The 27,280-nt window shown below is 43.3% G+C and overlaps 1 protein-coding gene across 1 annotated transcript in view; it reads left to right on the forward strand.

Annotated features, from left to right (window-relative positions):
• GRB14 (growth factor receptor bound protein 14) overlaps positions 1–27,280 on the forward strand; it is a 35,186-nt gene that overhangs the window by 7,260 nt on the left and 646 nt on the right. Inside the window, exons 3-12 of the mRNA XM_044418173.1 lie at positions 9,650–9,771; positions 11,850–11,924; positions 13,863–14,000; positions 16,207–16,317; positions 16,549–16,644; positions 19,340–19,417; positions 20,688–20,804; positions 20,886–20,955; positions 21,053–21,140; positions 25,344–25,437. Of these exons, the coding sequence (XP_044274108.1) occupies positions 9,650–9,771; positions 11,850–11,924; positions 13,863–14,000; positions 16,207–16,317; positions 16,549–16,644; positions 19,340–19,417; positions 20,688–20,804; positions 20,886–20,955; positions 21,053–21,140; positions 25,344–25,437 (989 nt within the window). The remainder of the gene's footprint in view (positions 1–9,649; positions 9,772–11,849; positions 11,925–13,862; positions 14,001–16,206; positions 16,318–16,548; positions 16,645–19,339; positions 19,418–20,687; positions 20,805–20,885; positions 20,956–21,052; positions 21,141–25,343; positions 25,438–27,280) is intronic.

The following is a 27,280-nucleotide window of genomic DNA, read 5'->3' on the forward strand; positions in this document are numbered from 1 at the left end:
AGGTTAACTTTTTCTGTTGCACAAGGACATTTTCTTTTCTAGTGTTGGTTTTCAAAAAGATTTACTGGGCCCAATCACGGCAGGCTGTGTTTTGGAGGGCCCATTTGCACTGTAGCTCATAACTTTTGGTGTCTGTATTCTTTAAATTTATTCCAGTTCTAAAGCTTTCTGTGCAGTTTTATTTAGTTCTAAAGCAGGGATGGGCAACTCATGGTCCTCTAGATAGATGGGTCACAGCTTCCATTGTTCCTAAGCAGTATTTATGCTGACTAGGGTTGATGGGAGTTGTGCAGTCCAGCAACATCAGGAGGGCCGCAAGCTGCCCACCCCCATCCTAGGCTTTTGTTAGCTGCATGGCTGCTCCCTGTGAAGCAGGATTTTTAGCCCAGTCAATGTGATAGGACTGTGGTCACCGTCTCCATGCAGCGGCCATTCCTGCTGCTCTCTGACACAGGCAAGGCCTTCCCAAGTGTTCTTTCATTGCCGTTGTTTGCCAAACCACTGACTTCTGATATATGGGCTATGAATGGTCCAACAAACATTGCATGCAATTCTTTCTGCTTTAATATCCTTTCAGAGTGGACCGTAGGATATGGCTGTGCAAGTAATCCAAGGTTTGAAAAAATATTTATCAAGTATGTATATTAAAAAGAACAATGACCCATCCTTTATATATTGTTTTGCTTACCTTGACTCTAGGTCACTCCCAGTACATCCAGCCAAAATATTGCTTCCAGGGCCTTGTTGACTGGTCTGCAGTTACAGGAGTGTTACCTACTGCATATTTCTTTATAGATAGTAGATGTCTGTTTTCTAAATTACATCTGGTTCTACTGAAGGAGACTTGTCAGCATCCTCTTACAGGGTCATAAATTACCCTGATGCAATTTGATTTCAAGTCCACAAATGGAATAGTGGAATTCAGAGCTACAGCTGTTGAACTTCTAAAAGCCTAGATCAAGCTTTGCTAGCTGTGAAGTTCTGAAGCTGTGTTGAATTAAGAAATAAGCATGAAAGGCAGGAGCCAGTTTTAATGCTTGTGCTCTATTAGTAATGCTTGTCTAGCATATGGGAGCTGCTGCTTATAATCATTTGTGCACAGTGTGATAAGGATGGTTTTAGGTCTGTGCTAAGCTTCAGATCGAGAATCAGCACTCAGTGCTCTCGTTTCCTGCATATGCATCAAAACATAGTAACTCAGCTTTTGTGAGAACAGCAGATTTGGAGTGTGATCCTGTGCATATTTAGATAGAAAAAGTCCATGTTGGCTGAGGTATACTGGGAATTGCAGAACTTTTCAGTGTCCAAACTTGCATAGGGTTACAACACTATTTATTTTTTAAAATTGCATTCCTGAGGGCAAAGAAGGTCCACACCCATCCTTTGAGTTCTTGGGTGAGAGCCTTTCTCTGTGGCCCCTTTTAGCGGTGATAAGCAGTTGGCCATGGCATGGTTTGCTTTGGTTCTGCACATGAAACTGAGTGCTCAGGCATCACAGTGGGCTGCACCCTTTCAGAGAGCTGGTGTGAGAACTGCTCTTGAGCACTTTCCCTTGCTATATATATTTATTTTAGAAACTCCCAGCAAATAGAGAATGAGCACATCAGGGAGAAAGGCTCTAGCTAACCCCTTTGCCTTCTATATATGGTGGTTTATTTATTTATTAATTAAAATATTTCTATGCCGCCCCGTTCGCCGAAGCCTCGGGGTGGCTCACAACATTAAGTTAAAATACAAACATTAAGTTAAAACAATAACTTAACATTAAGTTAAAATGTTTGTAAAATACAAAAAATAACAATATAAAATATATTGTTTTCTAGCAGCACCGAATTTTGATCATAGAGTTGCATTTGTAAAAAGTGCCACCTCACTCAGCAATCTGGGTTGGTCACGCCCTTGCAGCACCTCAACATGCAGTGATCATAATCTGTCACATGTGGGCAAGGGTCTTAGCATGTTAGGGCCTTAGCATCACACCTGGTATGAGCATCACGCTTTCTTATGCCGGGTGATCACCTGGGCAGGTATAGCAATAGTGCTGACATGCTTATTCCCCCCCCCTTTTTTTCCTTTGCTTGTAAACTCATTTTAATAATACCAACTGGAAAAATAATTTGTCAGGATTTGTCATTTACTCCCCAAACTCCATGCAGATCCATACAGAGTCTGTGTAAGAGCCTTATATAGTGCGCTGTATAGAAGATGGCACAGAAGCACTGATTTCCCATGTTTGTTCTGTGGTTCTCCCTTTTTTCTCCAGTAGGAAATGGTGGAAGACATACTTGCTTTTTCACTAGTGTAGGAATGAATAATTCAGTTCCAAACTCTTTTACACAGCAGCTGTTCTGTAGCTCATAGAAAAAAGGGTCTGAACCTATGAATCATAGTAAATTGAATATGATGCTTTTATTTTCAACAATAATCACACATCGGCTTTCCTGATGAACGTGTGTGTTAAGTGTTTACACATAAAGTTAATTATTAGAACATCACTCTCCTTTCTGGGCATGGGTTTATAATACTGTGCCAGCTGCTTTTAACACCTTAATTTGTGCAGCTGTAATGTGTCCAACACAAGTCTTCTAAAATTATTGCCATTGTTGATCATTTTAGTTTTAAACACTTTCTGCAGGGAGAGGAAGGGAGAGAGGGAGGGAAGGAAAGGGAGGGAGGGAGGGAGATTCCTCCTGGGAAATCCTAACTCCTTGGACAGGGGTGTTAGCATGGGGTAGAGACACCTTTCCACTGGCAGAGGTGGCCTGAGTGCTCTGCAGACCTTCCGCAGCAAGCCTGTGGGAAGGTCCATGGGCATAAATACAGTGGTGCTGGTGTTTCTGCTGCTGGTAGGCTGTGGAAACTTTCCACTGGCAAGAGCACAGGCTTCTGAATTTTCAACACAGTAGGTCTCTGTACATCTGCCAGGTTAAATGTGCCCAGTGCAGCAAATACTGAAGGTGTTTGCATAATATACATAATTCCATTACATAGACCAGTAACAGCTTTTTTGCTCCATGGCTGCATATTAAGGTTTGTTTAGGAACAGATGTGTGGGACTTTGAAATGTCCACTAGGGGTCAGTGTTGTTTCTCACAGAGGTGAACTTGAGCAAGTCCATGATTTCTGGAAGTTACTGTTTTTTCCCAGCTTACTGTTTGTCTGGCTTTAGCAATCCTTCTTTAGAGGCCTTCTTTCAAATCTACAATTCTAAGCAAAAAGGATGAGCTTTGGTTGACTGGTCTGTGAATGGGCATTGTCTTTCCTTCTGATATAATTTCTTCAGACATTAAGTCAACAGAAATTGAGAAATAGAGTTATTGGCACACCCTTAGGATTTAGAGAAATACTACATAAAAAAAAAAAAAAACCAAACATCTTAAGAGGACAACTCCTCCCTGCCAAAAATCTCAGAACCTTACAGCGCTGAATATCTGTGGAATACCAAAAAGCAGGGGCAAGGGGAAGATTAGAGGAATATGTGGCGGGAATTGAGAGGAGTGATGCATGGCTGGAACCCAGAATAGGAGCTTTCCTCTGAATAACTTCCAGTTTTTCACCTTTATGTATAAGTCGTGTGAGGATAAAATGGAGAAGAGGTTGATCATATACTCTCCCTCTGGGTCTTTGGAAGAAAAAGTAGGGTATACCAGGTATGCAAAATGTCTTCTTTTGTCTCCCTTCCTTTTGGTGATGTGCAGTTGGCCACCCTATATGACTGGCCAGATTGAGTGGAGAAAGGGGTGTCTGTCTCATGTCAAGGCTACCTGACAGAACTGATGGCACTGTAGTCCCTGAGGGCTATTGGAATATGTGATGTTCTTCAGTGGCTGCAGCACAGAAGGCCTGCCCTTAGCCACGTGGGGGATTTTTGGTTAGTTGTGCTTACTTAGCCTCATCAAATCACCTCAGCTGAACACATGAGCTGTGTGCTGGTTGACACAGACTGGGTCATAAAAACCTAGGTTTGTGAGGTTCTATAGCAGCTGGAGTGCAAAATGTCTTCTTTTGTCTCCCTTCCTTTTGGTGATGTGCAGTTGGCCACCCTATATGACTGGCCAGATTGAGTGGAGAAAGGGGTGTCTGTCTCATGTCAAGGCTACCTGACAGAACTGATGGCACTGTAGTCCCTGAGGGCTATTGGAATATGTGATGTTCTTCAGTGGCTGCAGCACAGAAGGCCTGCCCTTAGCCACGTGGGGGATTTTTGGTTAGTTGTGCTTACTTAGCCTCATCAAATCACCTCAGCTGAACACATGAGCTGTGTGCTGGTTGACACAGACTGGGTCATAAAAACCTAGGTTTGTGAGGTTCTATAGCAGCTGGAGTGGTTTGTTGACCATTGAACACTTAGAACAGGAAACTAAGTGAGCTCTTTGCAAATTGACTTCCTTGTTTTATTGTAACTACAATAAGTTTTTGAGATGCTTCTGAGTTTGGACACTCCCTGGCTTGTGTGTGGTCTTTGTATTGGGAGGCAAGATGGTACTCTTGATAGGTTCTCTTTCCTATCAATTCCCTTCATCTTGTGAGAGTCCCATAAATGGGAATTCCAATGGACATGCCCTTCCTTCATGAGGCCTATATACGTACCTTTTTAAAAAAGGCTGCCCTGCAGAAGATAGAGCTGGCATGTTCTCTGTTGCTCCAGAGGGCAGTGGAAATAGTATGGAAGCAGATTTGATTAAAAGATTAGGGGAAACCTAACAGTAAGAATTGTTCAGGAGTAGAGCAGGAATTAGTGGGATTCCCATGCCCTTGAGATACTTCAGTAGAGGTCAGACAGCCAGAGAGCAGTGATGCTGTAGCACTGAAGGCCTGCCTTGAGCAGAGAGGGGGACCTGCTGATCTTCAAGGTTTCTTCTAACTCTGCGATTCTACACTTGACCAGAACCATTAAGGCAAGATCAAAGCAATTGATTTGAGTGGCAACTGCATAGGGTTAGATATATGTTGGGTCTGAGGGAGGAATATCCCCACATACAGTTTCAGGCAGGCAGTAGAGCAGGTTCATAGAATCACAGAATCATAGGATAGCAGAATTGGAAGGGGCCAGGGGGCCATTGTGTTCAACTCCTGCTCAGTGCAGGACTCCATGTTTCACCATCCCTCTCAGATGACTGTCCAGTTGCATCTTGAATTCCTCCAACATGGGAGAGCACAGCACCTCCTTAGGTCATTGGTTCTATTGTTATACTGCTCTAACAGTCAGGAAATTCTTCCTGATGTTCAGCCAGAACCTGGCTTCCAGTAACCTGAGCCCATTATTCCATGTCCTGTACTTTTGGATAATTGAGAAAAAATCCTGTTCTTCCTCTTTGTGACAGCCTTTCAAGTACTTGTAGAGTGCTATCATCTCTCCTCTCCTCTCCTAAGTCAAACATGCCCATTTCTCTCAGTCTGTCCTCATAGGGCTTTGTTTTCAGTTCCTGGATCATCCTTGTTGCCCTCCTCTTGAACTCTTTCTATGTTGGCTTCTAATAATCACTGCATTGTTTTGTAGACTTACTGCTTTATAATCTACTCCTAAATTTTCCCAGGGATTAATGTCAGACTAAATGATTTTGTAGTTCACAGGTTCTTCTTTTTTCCTATCTTGCAGATAGGGACAACATTAGCTTTTCTCCAGTCATCTGGCACATCCCCATCTTCTATGATTTCTTAAAGATAACAGACATTGGTACTGAGAGTTCTTCTGGCAGCTCCTTTCTGACTCTGGGATGGAGTTCATTGGGCACTGGAGATATGAACTCATTCAACCCAAGTAGATGATCCCTGACTATTTGCCTGTCAGTCCTGAGCTTCCATCCTGCTCCTTCAGCTTGTACTTCTTTCTCATCAGGAAGATCAACCCTTTTTTGGGGAGGAGACTGAGTCAACATAGGAATTGTCAGCTGTTATCATTTTGCCATCCACGTTGAGTAGTTGAGCCCCCATTTCTTTCCTTTTTTTTTTACTTTGGACATCTCTGAAGAAGGCTTTTTGGTTGCTTTTAGCATCTCTTGCTAGCCTCAGTTCATTCCTAGCTTTAGCCTTCCTGACACCATCCCTGAAATTCTGTGGTACCTGCCTTTTTTTCCTTTGTAGCCTGACTTTCCTTCCACTGTCTATTCATGTCCTTTTTTGTATTCAGATCATCTCTAAGGTTTTTGTGGGCTTCTTCTGTTGTCTTTTTCTTGGCAGAAATTCCCTTTTTCCTTGTGGGAATTGTTTATGATTGTGTCTTTAGAATTTCCCTTTTTTAAACAAAAATCCCACACAATTTGGATGCCGTTTCTCATGAGACTTGCTTTCTGTGAGGCTTTACTTATCATTGTTCTGAGTTTATTAAAATATGCTGTCCTACAATCCAGGACCCATGTTTGGCTACATTTGGCTTTCACTTTCTTTAGAGCAAAGAATTCAAGTATGGCATGGTAATTATCCCCAGAGTTCCCGTAGCTGCCACTTTGTCCACTAGTTCTTGGTTAGTATTGAATCAAAGATAGCTGTACATGTTGTTCCTACTTCTCTTTTCTGCTGGAGGAAGTTAATCAGCAACACATGTTAGGAATTTCTTAGAGGAGCTGTGTTTGGCAGAATTTGTCCTCCAAGAGATATCGGGGAAATTGAAGTCCCCCATAACAATGACGACATGCTTCCTTGAAACACTGACAATTTGTTTTTCAGAAGTTTCACCTTTGTCTTCTCCTTGACTGGGTGGTTGGTAATAGACTCCAACCACTGCATTTCTTTTATTCTTTGCTCCATTTATATTAACCCAGATGATCTCGGTGGGGCTACTAAGCTCATCCTCCTGTATTTCTCTGTAGAGATATGTGTCTTTTACATAATAGTGTGACTCCATCTCCCTTCATGTTCCTTCTGTTCTTCTTGAACCAGTTAATCTTTCAATTGTTGAATTCCAGTTATGGGAGTCATCCCACCAAATTTCAGTTATATTTATTAGGTCGTCTCCATCTCCTGTATTAAAAGTTCAAGTTCATGCAGTTTGTTTCTCATACTCTGAGAATTAGTATATAGATATCAATGTGTTTTATAATCTAGCTTCTTCATACATTTTTTGGAAAACTATTATTGCGCACTATTAGAACTGTTCTCTTGGTTGTGGCACATAAGCCTTCATTCGTTGTTATGCCCAGGTTTACTTCTCCGTTCCCTGTATGATTCAGTTTAAAGCCCTCCTGATAAACCTATTTATGATGTGGCGAAACACATTCTTTCCAGTCCTTGTAATGTGCAGCCCATCCCTTGCCAAATATCCATCTTCCAGGAAGTGTAACCCATGGTCCCCGTATCCAAATGTCTCATTTCGGCACCACCTTCATAGCCAGGCATTCACCCGGAGTATTTTTGTTTCCCTGTCTGTTCCTACTGATCAAGAACTGGAAAGACTGAAGAGAAAACTACATGGGCCCCAAAATTCTTGACTTTCTTTCCTAAAGCATCAGAGTCCTCTGTGATTTCTTCAAAGCTCCACTTGGTGTTGTCATTTGTTCCCACGTGTATAAGAAGGAAGGGATACATGTCAGTGGGCTGCATGAGTCTTGGCAGTCTTTGACTTACATCACTGATCTATCCTCCAGGGAGACAGCATAGCGGACTAGTCCACAAGTCTTCCTGACATACATGTGTTTCCACCCCATGTAACAGGGAGTCTCCTACAACTGACACTTTTCTCTTCTCGTGCTTGTCAGCCTTGGCATCATTGCTACTCCTTGGTTGACCTTTAGCCTCTTGTTCTTTGTTGCACAGGATGACGTGCGGTTCTTCCCCAGCAGGCTGCCTTCCAGTCTCATCCTTGAGTAACTGACAGTGGTTTGATGGTTCCACCGCTTCCATTGGTACAGAGGGTCCTCTAGTTCTTCTGCACCTCACTGCCCCCTTTTTCCAGGGAGCTTCCTCCTCAGTTCCCCTTCCCTCAGGGTTCTCTTCTGCTTCAGCTTGCTGTTGCACTTCTAGCTTCTGTACTACTCTCAGTTGCTGCAGTTCCACTACTCTGTCTAAAAAAACTCTTCATCTTTTATTACCTTGAGGGTGGACACTTGCTGCTCCAGTGCTCTCACCTTTTCCTCTAACAGGGCTACTAGCACTTTTTGCGCATGCAGATTGCTCAGTTTGCTTCCAGAAGGTCCTTCTGAGGGGAAGGAATGCTCTCAAAATAACTCTGGACTGACATCTCCTGAGTGTTGTTCTGGAAGCAGAATTAAATGCACTCACAAGAATTGCTACCAAATATCCCCTTGCTGTCTTATGTTAAAGAGTAGGCGTTCTTGAAACTTGTATCTGGCGACCTGAATGCAGTCCATCAGCCCTGTATTGTTGCCTGCAGGTTCTTTATAGCACCCCAGTTTTTATAGTCTCTTGCAGGCAGAAAATAATCAGAGCTTTGAAGAGTGCCTGCATTTGACATGATAGTGAGCCTTCCCTAACCTTTTGCCCTGTAGAAGTGTTAGACGGGAACTTCCATAATTCCCAGCCAGTATGGCTGATGCTGAAAATATGGGTGTTGTGGTTAAACATATCCGGAGGACACAAGGTTGGGGAACCTTGTGCTGTCTCATTAGCTTATGGAACTGGTTCACAGTCCGCTATGAGTTCTTGGTGTTCTGTAACTGTTCTTTGTCTGGCAGTTTTGTAAAATGGTTGGAAAGCATTTTGATCTGTGGGATTACCAAAAATACGTTCATGATCTTGACATAGCTTTTGTTTTTCATAGGAGATGGAAAATTGTGCTCTGCTATTTTAGACAGTATTATGGACATCACGTCTGATTCCAAGATGATGTTAAATGGTGACAATTCATTTAAATATCCATAATAATAACATAATCAGCTAAAGGGTTAATATATTCTATTGAGGATGGTCATCAAACATTTTTAAAAAATACATTCTCCACCTTTCCAGCCTGCAAAAGGTGGCATTTTCATAAATGTCACAGTGCCATCCATGTAACCATACTTAAATGTCAAAACTGTTGGAAAGCTTTCTTTAAACTTAGCAAAAGAAGCTTATTTTGAGACATGGCTGAGTTTTCAGTGGTGTTTTTCAATCCTGCCACTACCATGAAAGTTAGAAGTATGTGTTGGACCAAAGGGGCATTCAAGGATCCAGTTTGGTATCTTTTTGTGTGAATGCATTTGAGCTAAGTGTGTAGGGTGGAGAGAGAGAGAGAGTGAGAGTTATTTTTTCTGAATTGTCGCTTCACAGGATTTTATAAAGACGATGGTATCAGATTTATATTCTGTTTTCCATATTGTTTCAAAGTGGTAAACATACAGCTTGTGTTACCAAAACAATGATGAAATGTAACAATAAAACTCCACACTACTGCAAGTATCATTGGTTATTGGGCAGATAAGAAATGTAATGAATTAGTAAATAATACTAATCACTGATCAAGCTGCAGTCCTTTACCTTTTTTAGATCTTGTTGTGCAAACTTTCCTTGGTTTGGCCACAAGATTTCACATGGATTCCAAGCAGTACTCATTGCCTAAATGGATCTCTCCAGTTTAGCTGCCCTGTCCTGATCATTTCAAAAGTACTGCTGCACCATTAGATCGAGCAGCTTATGTAAATTCTTGAATTTGTCATGGAAATGGCATTAATTCAAGAGGTTGCTAGGATTTAAATTTTCTTTTATTTTTCAGAGAGAATAATAGAAGACCATGAGATGGTGGTTGAGATCCAGTCAAAATGGGGAATTGATGAAGGCAATAGGTTTTACTTTAGGAAAAATTATGCCAAATATGAGTTCTTCAAAAATCCTGAGGTAAGTTCTTCAGAAACCCTGAGATTAGCTATTAATTTAGTTAAATTGTTATCTCATCTCAAAGTACAGCGTGGACACTCATCAATTAAGACCAGACGAATGTCGAGAAGTGTTGCAACCTGTCACTGCCAGATACATGTGGGCATAATCCTAGGCACTGAGGTTCTGCTCAAATTAATGTTTATGTTGTGGCTAACATGATATGAGCATACAGTAAAAGCAAGGGAAGTGGCAGAAAATTTAGACTCTTTTGCATTCCTTTTTCTTACTTCTTTCTGCCTTGCAGCTCAGCTCCTCTCGTATCCCATTCTTAAATGGAGTATAACAGCCTTGTGAATAGTTTTACAAAGACTTTTACAAAGACCAGCACCTACTTGGCCACTTGGCGTTGTTGCCTCAGACATGGTGCAAGGGCAGTGGTACAGTGAGGAAGGCTGGACGCAGGCACTCATCTGGGCTGCCCCCCGTGCTGTATCCCCACGGAGCCATCAAAACCGCAGGGAACTGCCTTGGCCCACATCACCCAACTGGTTGTAGCTGCATTCATCTCGATCAGGAGTAGGTCTTGACAAAGCTAATGTCTCTAAATTGCCCATGCAAGACCACCCCGCAAGAATTCCTCCTCTGGCCCAAGCTGTTGTAAGCACTGCAACTCAGAGGGAACAGGGATGGTCGAAGGCGATGGAAGGTGACATCCATATCTCCGGTAATCAAGTGCTGCCGGCGAGTCCCTGTGGGCCCTGGCTCCACGATGTCTCGGCTCAAGTGCTGTGGTTACGCAGAAATACTCCCTTTGTAAAGCTACCTTGATGACATGTTGTTCCAAGGACATGTGCCACAAAGGTGACTTGACTAATCTTCCTCTTGGTGTAGCAAAGGTTCCTTTGTTTTTTTTTATTGTATTGTATTTATTACATATGCACCAACCTGATTATTAAGATCTGCTTCAGAAGCCCTTCTTGAAGAACCATCCCTGAAGGAGGTGAAGGGGATGGCAATAGAAAAGGGGCCTTCTTGGTGGTTGTGCCCTGTCTCTGAAATCAGCTCCCCAGAGTAGTTTGCTGGGCTCCATCATTACAATCATTTTGGCACCATGCAAAAACAGTTTTATTCTCCATGCATTTAAATTAATGAATTTAATTGCATTGAATTCATTTTAACCTTTGGTTGATTTAATTTGATGGATGATTTTATCTATTCTGCTGGCTTAGGATAAAGTTTGCTAAGGCAATGGTTGCAGTTGTACAACTGTAATAGATTTTTAAAGTAAATAAATATTATTTATTGTCTAATTTATGTGAGTTGTTTTGCTGTGGGTTGTACACTGCCCAGGGAACCCTGTGTGGACTATTGGGTGTGGTTTATAAACCCAATAAATACATACATAAATTTCTGTATTTCCCAGGAGCCAAAGTTTTTGGGGTGGTTTTCCGTAATGTTTAAGCAGTTTTGTGTCTGAGAAGGTCATTTATCTGAAAAATAAAATGGATCAAGGAGAACAGTAATAGTAACAGTCTAAGAATATAGGGAGTTGTTCAGGCTATTTGTCCATCTGCATCAGCATCTTCCATCTTAGTGGCAGTGGCTTGTTCAGATAGGGAAAAGCCTTTTCCATCATCCTTTTGACCAGAGATGTCGTGGGCTGAACCTTCTGGAACCTTCTGAATGGAATGCAAATGCTCTATCCACTGCACATTGTTGCAGCACCACCTATGTCTTCTGAAAATAGAAGCAGGAAACAAAAATGGCTTGTTGCTGAAATTTGTAAAAATTGCTGCAGAGGTTTAGTCAGGACAAACTTGGCTTCTTTTTGCTTCATTTTTCATTTTGGTACTGTGGCAAGTCTGTGGTGTGGGTGGGGAATTGCCCCCTGGATTGCCTAGAGTCACCTCCCCCTCATGCAAGTAAAGTTCTTATTTTCAGGCAAGGTGGATGCTGATGTTCTTCCTATGAAAGAAGCTGTATAAATGGGGGAGGAAAAGGAAACCAGATCTAGGCATTTTACCTTAATATGGTCTGCATCCAACTAAAACCTTTGACATTTGTGACTCTTCTATCACTCTGCTTTTGCTTCACAGATATTTTTCCCTGAACACCTGGTATCCTTCTCAAATGAAATGAATGGGGCAATGAGCCATCCACAGATACTTCAGGTAACACAGAGGTGCTAAAAGCAGCCTGCTCACAGAAAAGTATCTGAATGTTTCCAGCATTGTCTTGATTGAGAACTGGATAGGGTGACCATGACTCGGAGTTGTTTTAGCCAAGGACTGCTATACTTCCCATTTACCTGGATACACGTGTGTGTTTTAAGACAAGGATGGGATGCTAAGGAAAAATCATAGCAATCTGCCTTCTTGTCCCTTATTGTATGTTCAAGCAGTCTGCTCTACATAGTAATGGTTTAACAAAAGCTTGCATGTTCTTTCACTATTAGAATTAAGTTGAATAAGACCAGCCTTTCTTACTCAGTTTCTTATTTAAAATGCATGATGGAAAGAGGATTCTAAAGGCAGGGTATAAATTGAAAAATAAATAAACAAATAAACAAACTCACAAGTGAAAGAACATTACAGGAATGATTTAAACCATACATTGCTTTTCAAAAAATGAATGCTATGTCTATGCATTGTTGAGGCTAGGATTTGGCCTTGATCTTACACTTGGTTAGATATTTTCAAATATCAAATAAGTAATTGGAACATTTATTGGAGGCATAGCAGAGAAAGACTTGAGTTCTTTACTAAAAAAAAAAAAAAGAAAAGAAAAGAACTGGTTAACTGTGATTAAAAACACAATGAATATGTATAGCACTGTGGACCATCGAGAGAACTTTGACCATTGGGAAGTACAGAAATGTCTAAATAAATAAATAAATACTGTTCTGCAAATTGTTTATTATTATTTATTCATTTATGAATGCTGCTGTTAGTTTTAAAAATTTGTATAATGTATAACATAGTTTCCAGGATATATGGCATGCCATGTTAGGGACTTTGCTGTGCCGAATAACTGCTTTCCCCAGGATGTCTGGGATGCTGACTTTGCAACATTCAAGGCATCAGGGAAAGAGTCATGCTCAGAAACTTCATTTTAAATTCACTCTGGAGAAGAAGCTTGAGAGGTGGTGGGAAATACCACTTGGGTCATCATAAGACCAAGTGTCATGAGCTGACCAAAAGCAGCATCTTGGTGGGCATTCCTGCAAATGAAAATTACCCTGGACTCACTTAGCGCAATGCCAATAGCATTTGGTGACACAACAGATTTCCCCATGAGGGAAGTCACTCTAGTGCGGCATAATTTGTGGTATGCAGTGCCACAAGTCAGGACTACAACAGAATTCAACAGTAGTATCCTATTCTGTAGTAACTAGTAGAGGTCTGTCCTAAGTTTGTAATCCTAGTCAGATAAATGCAATTTTGGGACATCATTGCTTCTATTTAACAACCCCGCTTTATTCCACACAGTTACAAACACACACAGCAAATTAAACGTTCACAGGACAAATAATAACAGAAAAAGGTCAGTTGTGAAAATGTGCTTTCAGTTAAGGTGTGCAGGAGAAATGTTTGAGAGACATGGGTATAAGAATGGGGAACATAAAGCAAGGGTGGATATGGAATCAAATCTGAATCTATTGTGGGAGGAAACATACAAGCAGAGTGAGTCAGAAGGGGCCTCCTGGGCCATCTAGTCTGATCCCTGGCTCCAGCTGGCTCCACACATGACATGAGCCTGCTCTTTTACCCTACCCACTTATGGCATGCAAAATGTTTTAAGACCATAGAGATGATCAGATCCTTCCATAAAATGTTAACTATATAAAAGCCCAGAATGGCATTTTTTTCAATTAAATTAAATAACAGCAGGGGGTTGGATCCAGTGGCATTCATGGCCCCTTCCAATTCTACTATTCTATGTTTCTATGAACCACAGAATTCATGCAGGCTTCTGAGAGGTCATGCTTTTAGCCTGTCAATATGAAGGCCCCCAGAGCTCCCAAATGTACACAAGGAATTGCAAACTAAGGACAAATTCTAGTGGAATTCAAAGAGGATTTTGTTGTTGTTGTTGTTGTTGCCTTTCAGATGTTTTTAAGTTCCAGTGCTTATCCTGAAATTCACAGTTATTTACATGCTAAAGAACAAGGGAAAAAATCTTGGAAAAAGATGTACTTTTTGTTGAGAAGATCTGGTTTATATTTTTCCACTAAGGGCACATCAAAGGTAAGATCGTACAAAAGATGCAGTGGTAGAGATCACTAACCATTAAATCGTATTTGCAACCAACTGGATCTGTTTGTCCTTGGAAGTCTGCAGAGATTTAAAATCAAAGTTCCTGCACCCAATTTTTTTGTTGTCCCAAGAAAGAGGATGAGGGGACAAACCAACTTGCTTTTAGGATTAGAACTCTACTACTGATTCATGAAAACATGAGTCGCTTCTGAAAGTACAGCTATGCTTCTTTCTCCGAGAACTCTTATGAGTGGGCTTGGCCTGTAGCTAAGTAGCAGAGCACTTGACGGGCAAATGTGAAGTGCTAGCTCAGTCCCTGGTGACTCTGATAGCAGGAGTGGGGAAAGAATACACAAGCTCGCAGAGGGCCAGGAAGACTACACCGGGCCAGGTGGAACGGATGTGGGGCTCCTTCTAGCCCTGTTCAGGCATTGGATGCAACAAGTGTGAAGAGAGAGAGAACAGTAGACTGTCCCCTTCCATGGTCATATATGGGGCCTTCCACATGTTGTGAAGAAAAGGGGCTGCAGTATCGGCTGCACAAGATCTGGAATGCTGGAAAATCCGCATTCTGGGAGGCGGTGATGGCAGAGCCATTCATGTCATAAAATCTTCCTCCGTGAGTAGAGGGCAACATACGCAATGCTGGAAGAGGCTGAGCTAATACACACCCCTCCTCATCATGTGTTTGCCATACTGAGGTTGGGACTGCCTGAATAGGGATCAGTTCTCTGAACTTTCTGTCTGCTCACGGTGACGGACAGTCAGGATTCAGATTCTTTGGCACAAATTCCACATGGAGGTAGAATAAGCAGCCAGCCTTTACCATGAAAGGATATCTGTTGCTTGGGTATAGTGGAGCAACTCGTTGCTCTCGTATTCTTACCCAGTCAGGATTTTTGGCAGTTGATTAAATCCTAACTATTATGGTCTGGATATAAATGCAAATGCAGACACTAGAGAAGTTGAGCAGAAGGTTTCTGTCCTCCCATGAGCCTTCCCCAGAGTCTCTTCTGTGTCCCAAGGGCTACACTGGTTGGGGTGAGTGTTGTCATGCTGTGCAGAGGGATAAGGGCAGGGCCACTGAAGTCAAGTGGGCTGCTGCCTCGGAGCTCCCTGGCCCCCATATTTTTGGGGAGGGCTTGCAGCGGATACCAAGTGGAGGTGCAACTTTCTGTCCATCCATTCTCTGGACAGTTCCCTGGGTCCAGTCCCACACGTCAGCCTTCCTCACCTCCTCTCCTGCTGCCTACCCGTCACCAGAATTTTTCCCCCTTGGCTTCAGTGATGCTGCTGGTGGCTTTAACTCCACATCTTACATTCCTGGCATCCATGACCTTGCAAATAGTTTCCAGTGCTGTATTTACCTAGGCAGCACCAAGTTTATTTATTTAAAATATTTATATGCCGTCCTAAATCACAAAAAGCCTCAGGACGGCTCACAACATGAAATAAATAAAATCCCCGGCCCACACTGCTGCAATTAAAAACATAGAAAAAACCATATTAAGACTTATTAAAATATCGCTGAAATGAAAAGTTCTTAACCTGGCGTCGAGAAACAAATGACGGTGCCAGGCAGACCTCTCTGGGGAGTGCATTCCATAGGTGGGGCGCCACTGCAGAGAAGACCCTCCTCTGGGTACTTTGCCTCCTAATGTCTTTAACGGAGGGTTCCCGGAGGAGAGCCTCTGCTGCTGATCTCAAGGGGCGGGAGGGCAAATACGGAAGAAGAGTTGGCCTTGTGAGATCTGCAGTGCCTGCAGAGTTCGGTTGGGCTGCCCCTTGGTGGGAACTAGTAGATAGAAGTCATTGTGCACAGTGCTCTGGAGCATTTCCTGTCCTTTGTTAGTGTGTGCCAACACAAAACTGATGTCTTCCCACTGGTAAATTGCCATGCCCTGCTTAGAGACATACTTCTTTCAAAATTCAGATTTTTTTGCGGGGGGGGGGGTTGGAATTGCTCTGTACGAACGGAGTGATCATTTACCAGTTTGGGGTTAATGGTTCAGCCTTCCCTAGCTGGAGGTCCTCCAGATGTTTTAGACTACAGTTCCCATCATTCCCATGCCTTGGCCAGGCTGCCTAGAGGTAGTGGAAGTTGTAGTCCAAAACATCTAGAGGGCACCAGGTTGGGCAAGGCTGGTCTAACCATTTCAAAAGCCGCACATTAGTGTCATATCGCTTTTTCTTTTAGGAGCCGAGGCACCTGCAGCTTTTCAGCGAATTCAGCAGCAGTGATGTGTACATGTCTTTAACAGGCAAAAAGATATCTGGACTCCCAGCCAGCTTTGGGTTCTGCTTCAAGGTAAATGCTTTGCATTTTGATATCACATAAAACGCCCGTTTTTTTTGTTCTTGGTATAAGCGTCCCCTGTTTGGCAAGATTTTTTTTTTTAAATTTTTGAAACAGCCATTTCTAAACGAGCAAACAAATTGAGGTTCTGCTTGTGAAATAGGAGAATTAGTGGCCTTTATTTCAACAGGTATTGCCTTCAGGATATGAATTAATGCTAAACAATATGCTGTGGCCTTCTAGCCTCACAAAGCAGGAGGAGCCAGAGACCTGAAACAACTTTATGCCGACAGTGAACAAAGTAGGACCTGCTGGATGACAGCCATTCGGTTGCTTAAGGTACAGCTCTTCTCTCTCGTTCATCGTCTTCAGCAGCAATGCTTGCAGCCACTGTATTGCAAGAGCCCTCTCTTTAGTCCCTGGGTAAAGATGGCATTTCCAGCCTCCTGAAGCTCTGTTGTGATGTGACATGGAATGAATGAACGAACTAACGTGGCCAGAGAAAGGAACCACTCGAGCACCAATCTTGCAAAGCGCAGATTAAAATGGAAAATGCAGATTACAATGGGAGGAGGCTAAAGAGCAGCTTTTAAATGGAGAGGGCTAGGAAGATGTGTAAGTGGCTTGAGTGGGTGTCCATGGTAGCTGATCCCAGATCAGTTGCAGTGTGTATCAAATGCCCCTGTGAGACGTGGGGAGGAATTCCCAGATGCAGAGGAGGATCTGGCCCAGGAAGACGTATTCCATAGGAATGGCATTCTAAGTGTGGCGATTCTTCAAAAAGGGGGGGGGGGGGAAATGGGAATTGACAACCATCTAATAATCAGTAATAAGCTATTAATAGCTAAAGTTATTATAAGAAGAATGGGTTAGTCCTTCAGAACTCATTTTCTTGGATGACACGATGGGTCTTTGTCTCAGAGCAGATGTGACTCCTTTGTATTCATTTTACTTTTACATTATGTAGGAAAAGCTCTGAACAATTATGATAGCTGGGGGTGGGGGAGAAGATTTCCTTTACAAAGTGGAAGACTTGTTCAAAGTAAGGAATTAAAAAATGGCATAAACTTTGGCCATTTATATGAATAGTCAAGCAACCCCTCTGTTCATGTAAGGGGTGCAATTTCTGTCAGCTCCCATCTGGGTTTGCAGCCCCCTGCACTGAATCACACAGCATCCACAGCCCAGGTGAGAATTACGAGAAGGAGGCACACTGCTGCCGGTGGAAGAACGAGCCAGCAAAGCCCTGTTCTGAGAATGTTCTTTTCACTTAAGGAAAGTTAGGATCCAGGCTTATTTGATTGGCTGTTACAGGATGCGGAAAGTTTAATCTGATCTCATATTGCTATTCTTAAATCCTTCAGGTACTCTCTGCCATATTAGCATCCTTGTAAAGGAGAAATAGATGCAGGTTAGCTGCTTCAAAGCAACAGACTTTTTCAGGAACAGGCCAAAATAGTTCTACCTGTAAATGTATCCAGCGTATTTGTAGTTGTAAATATTCTTCCTCTTCTGAGCAGGACCACATGGGCAAATCTGTTGAGTACCCAACAATGTATTCTTTGGTTAACTGCTCTTAAGTGCATCTCCTAAAAATAGATTGACTTTTTTTAATTATAAAAGCAATGCTTTTGGTTACACTTGTCTTAGAATAATAATTGACAGTACAACCATCACAGGCTAGTGAGACTTAAAGGAGCTATTTGGTTGACAATTGGATGTGTTTGTGCCAAACTTAAACATGCATCTAAGCTAGATTCAGGGCGAATACTGGAGCAAGGTTTCCAAACTGGGACGGGGAGACACTTAAAACTGACTGTAGAGACAAGGCATTCCTCAGAGCCTTTCCAGTGCATTTGCCGATGGGACCCGGAAGCAAATTGTCAGCCCAACACCGCCTTGTTACTGCCTACAAAATGCAGGAGCATGTTTCCCTTTTCTTGGTCATGTTGGTACGTGAATCAATGGGGAAATGTTCTAGAGCAACTATTTATTATTTATTGGCAAGCTGCATGAACCCTTAGGGGTTTATTTTGGATCTACATGGCCCTGTTTCTTATAATCTGCTTGTCAAAGGACAAGGTAGTCTTGGCTGTCAGTCTCAATTGTTTTTCTAGTTACTGGGGTAAATATCTTTTTTCATTTTTAGAAAAGAAGACTCACTTTCACATGATTTTGAGGGGAAAAAAAACCTTTGCAGTGTGAGGCAAGAAAAATAACTCACTTCTATAAGCCTGTGAAGTGATAAAACATAGATGGAATATTCATTTGGTTTGCTGCTAATTGTTGTGGTTCCATTGATTTTTGTATGTATGATACTGAGTAGCTATTATTTAACACACACATTTTCTCAGCCATGTACAAATACTGAAAGGTGAGGCAGTCCCTGCCTGCAAACTCACAATATAACAGAGACGACACAAAAGCAAAAAGAGAAGGGGGGTGGGGGAGAGGGCAGCAAACCCTAGAGTAGCATCTTTTTCACTGGCTTATGGACAGGGCCAGGTTGGCTGGAGTTCTAACAGGTATTCTGTCTGGCAGGGTGGACAAAGCAAGCCGCCTCTCTGGCCAGCGCAGGAGACCAGGATGCTCTGGAGCTTGCTGGGTTGCTTTTTTCTGGGGGGACGGGGTGCAGCCTCCCTGTAGCCCTGGGTCCCCTGGCTAAATGGGTGAGGCCACACTGCATTGCTTGTCCACTTTCCGGTTCCAGGGCGCTTCTGGATGCTCTAGGCCAACGTTCACCAACCTGCATATGCTAGAGATGTTGGTCATGCTGGCCCTATAGGGCTGATTAAACAATAAATAAATGTATTATTATTTAGTAATAATACATCTTGAGGGTATTGGGTTGGGTTGTGCTCCTCATATTTTCCATAAAGCTCAATATACCTCCCTGCCATGCACAAGTTGAGCAGAACTGATGCATCTTGAAAATGTTATACTTTGTAGTTGAGAGAATTAGCCACTGAGTAGTTTCCTGTCATGTATCTTCTTTCCATAAGATGGTAATACTTGTTTGATTCCTTGTTCACAGTATGGGACGCAGCTGTACCAGAATTACATGCAGCGCTATCAAGGTAGAAGTGGGTGCAGTTCTCTTAACACACCTGTGGTAGGGTCTATTAAAAGCTTTTCCTTTTAAACACTGATACACAGAACCACTACCGCCATATTAACTTGCAGCCAATGGATGTCCTGAAAGGACAACCAGCTGTCTTTTAGTTAATTATGACTGTGTTTTTTACAGCCGAAGGGAGAGAGGCTCTTGCAAAATGTTCTGCCTCACCTCCAAAAAAGCTCAACCAGCCTCGGATACTCTGCAGCCTGCCTTGGCTGGGGAGGGCCGTTCTTTCCTACTCTGCTTTGGGCAGCAAAGGGCCTGGCCCAGGCCCTGCTTCCAGTCTGAAATTCATTTTATGTACCATTCCATTATGTCTGCTAGTCTTTTAGTAGCTGCCATGATCTAAAGAATGACATTAGGCTGGTTTTATGCACGCAAGGGTAACATTGACAGTTCCTCATGCAAAGCCTTTAAGGCAGGAGTGGGAAACCTGTCGCTCTCCAGATGTTGCTAGACTACAGTTTCCATCATTGCTAACCAGTGACTGTAGCCAGTGGGCTTAAGTTCAACAGCTGCCTCGGGTTCCTCACAAAAGGAGACCCATTGTAGCTGTAATAATTTAAGAAATTCTAACATCAATTAGTTACGTGGCCAAGAAGTAGACTCCACCTGTTCATAAGCTAGTAAATGCTTTGCTGCAGCAGCAGGAGTGAAAAAAAGACGAGCTAGTAGCTTCTTCCAAGCATTTGCTTGCCGCTGTTGCGGCCGACGTCAGAAAGCTTTCTATCAGTGTTACACTAATTACTCCAGCATGTCCTCTGTAAACAGTCCAGTAGAAGCATTACAGTATCTAATGGCAGAGCGCATACGATAAGCGCTCTTTCATAAGTGGAATGTCTTTTTCTGATCTTGATAACTGGCATCTCCTTTAGGACATGCTCATTGAAAAAAGAAAAAAATCAATAAAATAAAAACAAGTTAAAAAAAGGCTGTGAGTGGGATGCTTTTCCTTATTCTTAATTTCCTTTCCCACCAGCTAATCAATAGATCCAAATATGATTATTGCTCTGAGAGTTGTTCTGAGAGAATCAGATGCTATTTTTAAAAAGATGATCAAGGTACATTGCAGAATGTTTTTGTTCAATTGATCTCCTTGAATTTGGCACTTGCAAAAGGTGTTGGAGTACGAGGCCATCCTCCCTATCCAGCATGGGCACTGGCTGTGGAGAATAGGAGTTGTAGTCTAACAACCCTCTAGTCAGCATCAGATTCAGGAAAGCTGGCTTCAACCCATCTGAGAATTACTATTTTTCTTCTGTAGAGAAGTGCCTCAGAGAATTCTCTAGTGGCCATGGATTTCACGGGGCATAAATCCAGAGTTATTGAAAACCCCACTGAAGCTCTTTCGGTTGCAGTTGAAGAAGGATTAGCATGGCGGGTATGAAATCTTCATTTAAAAACATTTTCTAATGTTTTTCTAGACCAAAATGCATACCCATTTTTCTTTCTTTCCATGTAGAAGAAAGGGTGCTTACGGCTTGGAACACACAGTAGTCCTGCCACTTTGCAAAATGTTCTGCCAAATATAGGTAATCTTGATTCAAAGGATTTTGTTGGAATGCAATGGCACTGCCTTATACTAAAACCATTCTAGTAAGACATTTCCTTTGTTGGTGATATTTGTAGCCATACACAGTGCACAGCCGTGGTTTCACCATAAGATCTCTAGAGATGAGGCACATCAACTGATTTTGAGACAAGGACTGGTGGATGGGTAAGACTTTTCCTTTCCGTCTTTCTTAAGTGGGCCGGTGCACAACTATTCCGTGATGAATTGTGCTCAGGAGCTGTGATAGGAGTCCAGAAGCTGCCAAAAATAAAAAATGGAGGATGGAACAGCAGTGGTTACATTAAAGGAATGTGGGCATCCTGAAGGTCTCTGCCTATTGCTATGAGACTGTCAGTCTAATTTCAAAAGTCCTTTCAAAAGGCAAGCAAACATACAGTGGAGAGCTGTGCTGCAGGCATATGAGCATAAAAAGAGCCATGCAGGATCCAGTCAAGGGTCCAGCGGTCTGTTCACACAGGAGCCAGCCATCTGCCAATAGCACCCTGCTGCCATGCTCCACAGCCCCCGGTTTGGACAGGTGTTCTGCCTCTGATCTGGAGGTAGCACATTGCTATTTAGCAGGAATCATAGGCATTTTCAGTCTTCTCCTCCATGAATGTGTTCCTTCCCTTTAAAGCCATCCAATTGGGGAAGGAAATCCCGTTGTTAACTGAGTGCCATATGAAGAAGCACAGGCTTTTATTTGTTCTGAATCTCCCACCCACCAGCTTCATGGGATGACCCTGAGTTCTAGTATTAGGAGAAAGGGAGAAAAAACGTCTCTCTCTCCACTTTGTCCACGCCATCTAGAACTTTGTACCCCACTATCAGGTCTCCTCCACTCACCTCTTTTCTAAGTTAACAGTCCCAGATGTAGGAGCTTTCCTCCAAGTGCCTCGATCATTTGGCTGCCCCTTTCTGCACTTTTTCCGACTCTACAATACCTATTTTTGATGCTGTGGCCAGAACTCTACATATTACTCTAACTGTGGTTACACCATAGAGTTGTATAGGGGGACTATGAGTTTTGCTGTTTTATTTTCAATTCCGTTCCTAATTATGCCAGGCATGGAGTTTGCCTTTTTCACCACAGCTGCACAGTGACCATCCACCACAACGTCAAGGTCTCGTTCACGGTCAGTCACTGCTGTCTCAAATTCCATTAGCTTGCACTTGAAGACGAGACTTTTTTCTTTCTTTCTCCAATGTGTAATGCTTTACACTTGCTTGTATCGCCCTGCACTTGCCATTATGGTGCTCGTTCTCCTAGGTTGGAGGGAGCCTTTTGGAGGTCCTCACAGGGCCTTTTTGCTTTAGCCACCCTAAATATCTCGCTGCCATCAGCAAACTTGGCCACTTCATTGCCAGCAGGCAATCCGGCCAGTCCTCGGACAAGAGGGATAAGCCCCTCCTGCACCAGTGCACTGAGAAGGGATCAAGGCAGAGAGAAGGAGGATGGACCCCACCCATTGCTGCTCGGATTGCATTTCCCTGAAGGATGTGGCCTGCAGCAGTAATACAGCGCCTCAGCTCTGCCATAAAGTCACGCCCGTTGTTGGCACATGCTGTCGAGTCTTCCCCAACTCATGGCGACCCTACGAATGAATGCATACCCGCTAAAATGCCCTGCCCTGGGCAGCCCTCTTCTGCTCTTGCACACAAAGCCATGTCTGTCTGGTTCCAGTTTTGTCAGCTGAGTGCATGATACCAGCATGGATTCTATAATCTGGGTTGCCAGCTTTCTGGGCTCTACTCAAAGATACTTTGGGGAAAAGTCATTAGTTCAAATGTCTTACAAAGGGGTGTATGTGTGGAATATTTTGTTGTTAACATATAATGGCCTAAACATTTTGGGCACAGGTTGCCTTCATGATCCCTTCCAGCCCTCATGATCCTCCGAAGGAGCAGTCATGTTGGTGCTGCCTGCCCCTCGCGTTCCCATCCAGAGAAGGCTCTACCATCAGCAAAGCATTCAGTGTTTCAGCAGCTGCACCCCATGAACATTAGATAGGTGCCCTTTGACCTTTAGACCTCCTCATGGCTGGTTTTCTTGAGGTGTGATCCAGCCAGCGATAACACTTACAGGGAACTGATTCTTTTATTGCACTTTATCACTATCCACTTTGATAATGTTATTGAGACATGATATAGAAATCTGTGCAATAAAGAAACTCTGGCTTTGATCTCACTAAATTTGCAAGCTCCTAGAAGCTTCATGCCACCTGAGGGCCGCTTCTGGTTAGCCACATGGCAGTGCCTCTGAGGATGCCATTTTCACTGCCACCGTACAAGCCTGCAGGGGCTGAATTGCCAGAGGGGCCTTATTTGGAAATCCAACCCAGTGAGACGGAACTAAACTTACCAGGGACACATGGGGATCCCCCTCGGGAGAATCAGATGAGGGGCCATCAGCCCTGGGCATTTCTTCAGGAGGCAGTTGGTAGATGCAGGACACATGATTTTCCCTTGTCATTTGAGCCCACCCGTGCATTCTGGTTACTTTTGCAAAAATAGGGTTGGGATGGCACATTTGCTAAAGCAGCATGTTGTGTTCTGCCTTCATTTGGAATACACGGCGAACATTTGGCTCCTGTGTAATTCTGAGGCCACTAGATGGTGTGGTAGAGCTCTGAGATCATAAGAGGGGTTGAGAATGAATGAGTGCCTCTTGCAGACACTTCTTGAGGAGCTATTAGGCAGCTGATACTTAAACAATTGTGGCACAACATCCAAAACCCTGTTTTGCTCTTGGAATAGGGATTTACAATGTCATACCCCCACAAATCCAACAACACTATCAGAATGCTTTCAGAAAATAGAAAACGATCAGTAAATTTAAGCAGTGCCACACATTTCTTAGCTCCTGCTTCTTTCTTTCTAGATTGTTTTTGAATCTTTGCTGGGCAGCTGGTCATTATATCACATGTCCAGCTGGTATCCTCTTATTTTCAAAAGTGGTGGAAGAGGTCATTTTGTGGCTTTTGCAAGCCTATTCTAAAAAGTTGAAATATCTCTTCTAAGGCTTACTTAATGACAGGAATAGCTTTCTATTAATGGACCCTAGTACTTGAGCTTCGTGGGCTTCCTTGTGGTCTGCTACCGTTGGAGTGCAGCTTGGAGATCATCTCCAAAGCTCAATTTGGCTATTGGGTTAGAAGAGGCTCAGTACTAATGAGTTAGATGTGAACACCTGATGTGTTCTTGTGAGCCTACTTTTTGTGCATAAGCATACCGAGAGGTGTTCTTTGTAGGCGCTTGCTTCCCTAGAAATCCTCCTCTGGAGATCCGGGTTCTGCCAAGGACATTTTCCAACTGTTCTGGTGCCTATGATACATTTTAGATGGCTGCCCCTCTCCCCGCACTCCATTTCGTACCTCAGTGCTGGCAATGGGACAGAACCTGAGGACAGCCACCTGGGTCAGAGGGATCAGGGCGGGCCAGGGTGGCGCGCACAGCTCTGGCATGTCGCTGCTGCTTCCTGCACCCCAGCAGCTGCCACTTGGGACTGCTTCATCATGCTGCCCAGTGGTAGGGCCATTCCTGCGGGAAGAGCCAGGAGTGCTCTGAAGTCCTTGGGATGAGAGGACAAGTCTTCAGTGGCCTCCCATAAAGGCATGTGTAGCTCTAGATCTCAGGTCGCCTCCTCCTCTGAAAAAGGTTTTCCTCATATTCAAGTTAAAGGGTTTTATTTTGTAACTCTGCAATCCACTGGGAGGCTTTGTGGCTATGATCACTTACCCATTGTGTTCATCGCTTTTGAGCCTCGCCTCTCTCCCTCGATAGAATTGCTTCTTGGCGTTCTCCTGTCCAGCCACGGACCACTGCAGGGCAGCATGACGGACAGCGGCAAGTGGGCTTCTGTGGCGGGCTCACACCTTCCCAAGGCCCACTGGGAGCTCTGTGGACGGTTTCTCCTTTGTGGCCTGCTTGTTCAGCTATTACTCCCCCTGACCCCGGTGGTCGAGGTGGTGAGGACGAGCGGCAGATGCCCACCTGCCTGCTTTTTGGCTTTCGGCCTGCCAGGCAAGATGGAGATGAGAGCAGTGATGAGAAAGGGGGGGAGCAAGAGCTGCTGGCAACAGTGGTGTGAATAGGTAGGCTCACAGTGGGAAGGGGGCGCTGAGGTGGTCTGACCCAAGGACCCTTCAGCACCTGGAGCCAGCCAGCCTGCTTTCACACATGCATTCGTGTCATTTCCTGAGTCATCATAATTAGTTCCACTGGGAAGATTTGCTCCACGCAAATCTTTGAAATCCCCCTGTTCCCACTCCTTGGTTCTTACTAGTATAACTTCAAAACTTACTAGGAAGTCAGCAATCGCCATACTTTCAAAGTGCTTGATAATGCCTTTTTTCCTTTTCCCCTTAGAATTTTTTTGGTACGGGATAGCCAAAGTAACCCCAAAACTTTTGTGCTGTCATTGAGCCATGGATTAAAAATAAAGCACTTCCAAATTGTGCCAGTAAGTATATTCAGTAAGTAGATGGACTGTTAACACAAAGTGTTCATGTTACTACCGCCAGTGCAGAGGTGAGTATTTTGGTAATTCATGTTGCTTATAAAGATCGAAACCTCTGGTTGTTTGAAAGAGAGATTGATTTTAAAATGAAAAGTAAAAATAATCTCTTGTGAAAGAAAGTTTCCAGTGGGGTATACTAATCTTTCCCTATGCTCTCCAAAGTAACATTGTCCCACATGCCAATATCATTCAGAGATGTGCATGTGTGTTTTTGGCCGGTCAAGATGCAAAACAGCCAAGCACTTGAGTGGATTTAGTAGGTATACATCGCACATAATCTCCAGTTGGCTTTGGAGAATTTGCTTATCTCAAATTTTAAATTTTAAATCAAGTTTTAAATAAAACTAACCAACTGAATAAATATCTCAGCAGTATTTTGCGCATGTACTGGCCATTGTGCATAATGTCCAACAGGAAGTGGGAAATGTGCACACCTCTGCTGCATTCTCTAGGCAACTTGCACAGTTTCTGAGAGCCTTTTTGGCCTCTGCATAGTTCAGTGTTTTGTACATTTCTGGGCAATAAGTCTAGTCACTGAGAAGCACTGGAGATAGTGTGTATTTCAGCACAAATTGGTTGTAATCTTGTAAATTGCTCAGGCAATGCACGTGGTTTCTAAAGACTTAGAGAAATCTATGGAAATCCACAACATAAGACATAAATTTTGTATGTTGTTTGTTCAGTACACTTTGTCTGCAAGTGATGTTCATAAATAACAAGTGGCTGTGAGATTAACCTGAAGAATTATTTCTACACTCTGGTGCCACCTGACTATATATGCATCCAGACTGAAAATTAAGTTGATTTCTGGAATTATAGAAATTCAGGGCTCAAATAGAGTTTTTTTAGTGGGTCAGCTGCTTCCTTTCTCCTTCCACCCTCAGTTGATGGCCTGCTGTACAAATGTGGCAGAACAAGGTGATAGAGTGCAGAAGGGATGGAAGGGCCACATCATAACAGATTGCAAGTGGCAACCATAATTTGGGTTGCTCACCTGTATGAAAAATGGATCATAGTGGGGACCAGCGTGGACTTGTCTTCCCATACCCCCAATGTGCTGGTTTTCTGCTCAGAGATTTTGCCAAGTTCTGAGGAATAACTCAAATCTGGTAGAATCTGTTTGACCTTACTGGTATTTTGTCAAATTATATTAATGAAATAGAAGTCAGGAATGTTTTAAAAGCCAAATCTAAAGTCAGAATGAATACTCCTGCAAAAGACAGCTCTGCTGGAATTTATGTTAACAGTACGATCCTATGTATACCTACTAAATCTAGGTAGGGATGCTTCTTTTTCGTGTGTGCCTGCAGTGGAGATGTTGTCTTGCCTTCGTTTAAATGTGTCAGGGTGGCTAAGCTGTAACATTAACCAGGAGAGCAGGGCAAAAACGCAATAGCAGCAGATAGAAATTCTGCAGGTCCAAATTCCAGTCTGGGAAGTGTCTTGGAGGACTCATTCTGGCAGTTGCTGGGGTTACGGGCACAGGGCAAGGGCAAGGACAGATGTGATACTACCTTGGCCGGTTTCCCATCAAGCATTCAGCACCTAGCTTAGTTGTAAGCAAGCCTGTTCAGGGATAAGCCCTCACACAGCAGCTCTCCTGCCTGGAAAAGCCCAGCTCAGCTGTATGGAAGGAGTTTAATGCTGGACTGCCTTTAAATACCCTGTGGACTATGATCTCTGATGGGGATAACAGCAGAAGCAGCTGGCAGGCAGGACGGGAAGCCTCCGTGGGCTGCATCTGGCCCATGGGCCAGGGGGCCTCCCTCCCTGCTTTAACGCAGTG

This window comes from Varanus komodoensis, unplaced genomic scaffold (genome assembly GCF_004798865.1).
Source record: "Varanus komodoensis strain SLA01 unplaced genomic scaffold, ASM479886v1 scaffold9, whole genome shotgun sequence".
Taxonomy (NCBI): Eukaryota; Metazoa; Chordata; class Lepidosauria; order Squamata; family Varanidae; genus Varanus; species Varanus komodoensis.